The 3,850-nt window shown below is 34.5% G+C and overlaps 1 protein-coding gene across 1 annotated transcript; it reads left to right on the plus strand.

Moving 5' to 3' along the window:
- The first annotated feature begins 1,224 nt into the window (after window positions 1-1,224).
- LOC145620365 (polyubiquitin-like) lies at window positions 1,225-3,850 on the plus strand. The gene is made up of 2 exons (XM_081675032.1): window positions 1,225-1,376; window positions 2,312-3,850. The coding sequence occupies exon 2, from the start codon at window positions 2,312-2,314 to the stop codon at window positions 3,683-3,685; it is 1,374 nt and encodes a 457-aa protein (XP_081531158.1). The 5' UTR covers window positions 1,225-1,376; the 3' UTR covers window positions 3,686-3,850.

Consider the following 3,850-nt stretch of genomic DNA (forward strand, 5'->3'; position numbering starts at 1 on the left):
CATATCTTTAGCTTTTGAGCCTTTTGTTTTAATTTTTGTTTCCATTCTCGGTTTTTGTGAAGCAATTGCTCCTTATTTTGTTGGATATTATGGTAAATAAGTTTGGAAATTTGGTCCTTATGATGAAAGCAAGTTTGTGTAGTAATTATTGTGTGAATAATGGAAAATGAATAATTGAAAAAGTCGTCCATACACTAGTAGGAAATTACAATAAGGCACCGAACAGTGCCCACCAGAAGATATTTTATGCATAAAAAAAAAAAAATCATCATACATCCTTAAAAAAAAAAAAAAAAAAAAAAAAAAAAAAAAAAAAAAAAAAAAAAAAAAAAAATCATCATACATCCTTCAAAAAAAAAAAATGAAACAAAATTAATTTTATATATTATGCATAAAGATATAATTCAACCATACATTATGTTTAAAAAAAAAAAAATCAACCATGTATTACATGAAAAATCTGGGCATGGCTCGGGCATTAACTAGTACACAACAATTATCGAAGAATCTAAAAGCTTTCTTTTGATCTCTTTGAAATCCTTTGTTGTAAAACACCAAATGATTTTTTTTTTAAATAAGAGATTATTAATTTCTTTTAGAATTAAATAATGGGGAGTTTTTTCCCGATATACATATATACATATATATATATATAAAGGGGAGTTTTTTCCCGAGATTTTAGAGAGCCACGTAGGATCTAATTCAAAGCGCGCCATGTAGGATTATAAATCTTAGTAGTAGCCAATTAAATAAGAGATTATTAATTTATTTTAGAATTAAATAATGGGGTTCCCGAGATTTTAGAGAGCCACGTAGGATCTAATTTTTCTCAGCGCGCCATGTAGGATTATAAATTTTAGTAGTAGCCAATTAAATAAGAGATTATTAATTTTTTTTTAGAATTAAATAATTCAAATGCATGTAAGCAAAATTGGCGAATGAGATTTTTATCTTTAAATTAATTAAATATGAAATTATTTTTTTAATATTAGGAATTTTATCTCAATATAGTTTAGCTTTTTTTAAAAAAAAAAAAATCAAACAAACCGTGCGTCGCACGGGCTTTATCTAGTGACTTATAAACCGAAGAGAACAAGGCGTATTTAAAAGATTTGCCAAATAATAGAGCTATGACATGCCGTGACATATTGGACACATATAAGATTATCCTAGAAACAGCATAGATGCAATTCTAGAAGGTTCTCTTTTCTTAGCCGAATAGGTCAACCCTTGTTCCCAAACTCTTTATAAAAGATCGATTCCTTCATTCATTCAATCATCGAACCGAAAGCAATTCAATTAGATCAAATATTTCTTCTCTTTGGTCCCAAAAACAAAAACAACTTTCTTCTTCCAAAGTTCCTTAATCATCAAAGGTAAAATTCTTAATTCATCTTCTCAATCGTTCTATCTGGTTGTTTTTGCTTTAATTTGTTGAATTATAACAATTATCGATCGTTTTGATTTATGATTTGATGATTGTTTTGAATCTATCGTTGGCTTCCGTATTATTTTGCGTTATTTATCTTTTTCTTCAATTTTAATTAAAGCAATTGATTTATTTGATTGAATTTTGAATCCTGAATTGTTGGTTTCGTCGACCTAAAATCTGAAAGTTGTTTGTCGAGTAATCTTGGCTCTAATTGATTTAGAATTATGACACCTGATTCTGTTTCATGAATAGATCTGCGTATATAGCCGCTGATTTGAGATGCTTTTTGTTGATTAATAATTTTCTGACTTTGAATTGCTGTTTGTTAACAATTTTCTGGCTTTTTTATTTTTATTTTTTGACAACAATTATTTTCTGGCTTTCTTTTGTTATTCGAATCGAGCTCGTGTTATAATGTTATTGTTATTATTTAATTAGGTAATTAAATTTCTTTTAGGTAATTGTTTGCTGTATCAATATGATCAGTCCTATATAATCTGGCTTTGAATTGCTGTTTGTTAATAGTTTTCTGGCTTTTTTTTTTGGGTGCAAATATTTTCTGGCTTTGAATTGCTGCTTTTAATAATTTTCTGACCTTGAATTGCTGTTTGTTAATAATTTTCTGGCTTTGGTCTAATTGTTTTATAATTCATTGAATTCCTAGGCTTTTGTTATTTGAATTGAGCTTGTGTTATAATGTTTGATTGTTATTATTTAATTAGGTAATTAAATTTCTGTTAGATTTTTAAAGGTTTTTTTTTTTAATTTTTTTATTTTTTATGCTATGGGTTAATTAGGTATTTGTTTGCTGTATGACTATGATCAGTCCTGTATAATCTGTTCTGTACTGTTATTGATTTGCTTATGATTTGTCTGCAGATGCAAATCTTCGTTAAGACTCTTACAGGCAAAACCATAACTCTCGAGGTTGAGAGTTCTGACACCATCGACAATGTTAAGACGAAGATTCAAGATAAGGAGGGAATTCCCCCAGACCAGCAGCGTCTGATCTTTGCTGGAAAGCAGCTGGAGGATGGCCGAACGCTCGCTGACTACAATATCCAGAAGGAGTCGACTCTCCATCTTGTTCTCCGTCTTAGAGGTGGCATGCAGATCTTTGTTAAGACCCTCACTGGGAAGACTATCACCCTTGAGGTTGAAAGCTCTGACACAATTGACAATGTTAAAACAAAAATTCAAGATAAGGAAGGTATTCCCCCAGACCAGCAGAGGTTGATCTTTGCCGGAAAGCAGCTTGAAGATGGTCGCACTCTTGCTGATTACAACATCCAGAAGGAGTCGACACTCCACCTGGTTCTCCGTCTAAGAGGTGGCATGCAAATTTTTGTTAAGACCCTCACTGGGAAGACCATCACCCTTGAGGTTGAAAGCTCTGACACAATTGACAATGTTAAAACAAAAATTCAAGACAAGGAAGGTATTCCCCCAGACCAGCAGAGGTTGATCTTTGCCGGAAAGCAGCTTGAAGATGGTCGCACTCTTGCTGATTACAACATCCAGAAGGAGTCGACACTCCACTTGGTTCTCCGTCTAAGAGGTGGCATGCAAATTTTTGTTAAGACCCTCACTGGGAAGACCATCACCCTTGAGGTTGAAAGCTCCGACACTATTGACAATGTGAAAACCAAAATTCAAGATAAGGAAGGCATCCCCCCAGACCAACAGAGACTGATCTTTGCTGGAAAGCAGCTTGAGGATGGGCGCACCCTTGCTGATTACAACATTCAGAAGGAGTCAACCCTCCATCTTGTGCTCCGTTTAAGAGGTGGAATGCAAATTTTCGTCAAGACTTTGACAGGGAAGACTATCACTTTGGAAGTGGAGAGCTCAGACACCATTGACAATGTCAAGACTAAGATTCAGGATAAGGAGGGCATTCCCCCTGATCAGCAAAGGTTGATCTTTGCAGGGAAGCAGCTCGAGGATGGGAGGACCCTTGCGGACTACAACATCCAAAAGGAGTCTACACTTCATTTGGTGCTTCGTTTAAGAGGAGGAATGCAAATATTTGTTAAGACCTTGACTGGGAAAACCATCACCTTGGAGGTCGAGAGCTCAGACACTATCGATAATGTCAAGACTAAGATACAGGACAAGGAAGGAATTCCTCCAGACCAGCAGAGGTTGATTTTTGCTGGTAAGCAGCTGGAGGACGGGCGCACTCTGGCAGACTACAACATTCAGAAGGAATCCACCCTTCACCTTGTCCTTCGTCTCCGTGGTGGCTTTTAAATTTTAATGATGTCTGGTTGAGATTGCTGTGGTTTTTAGGCTTTTGTTGGCCATTGTTTTTACTTGGATAAACATCTCATTTCTGTGTTCTTATTTAAGGCAAGTTTGCGTTTGCCCTAAGTTCAGTTTGTTAATAAAGTACTCTTTTCTTTTTCGTGATTGATA

Source organism: Chenopodium album, chromosome 27 (genome assembly GCF_948465745.1).
Source record: "Chenopodium album chromosome 27, dcCheAlbu1.1, whole genome shotgun sequence".
Classification (NCBI taxonomy): Eukaryota; Viridiplantae; Streptophyta; class Magnoliopsida; order Caryophyllales; family Amaranthaceae; genus Chenopodium; species Chenopodium album.

Excerpts from the sequence above, each read along its gene's own strand:
- LOC145620365 (XM_081675032.1), top strand. The coding sequence starts at position 2,312 with ATGCAAATCTTCGTTAAGACTCTTACAGGCAAAACCATAACTCTCGAG.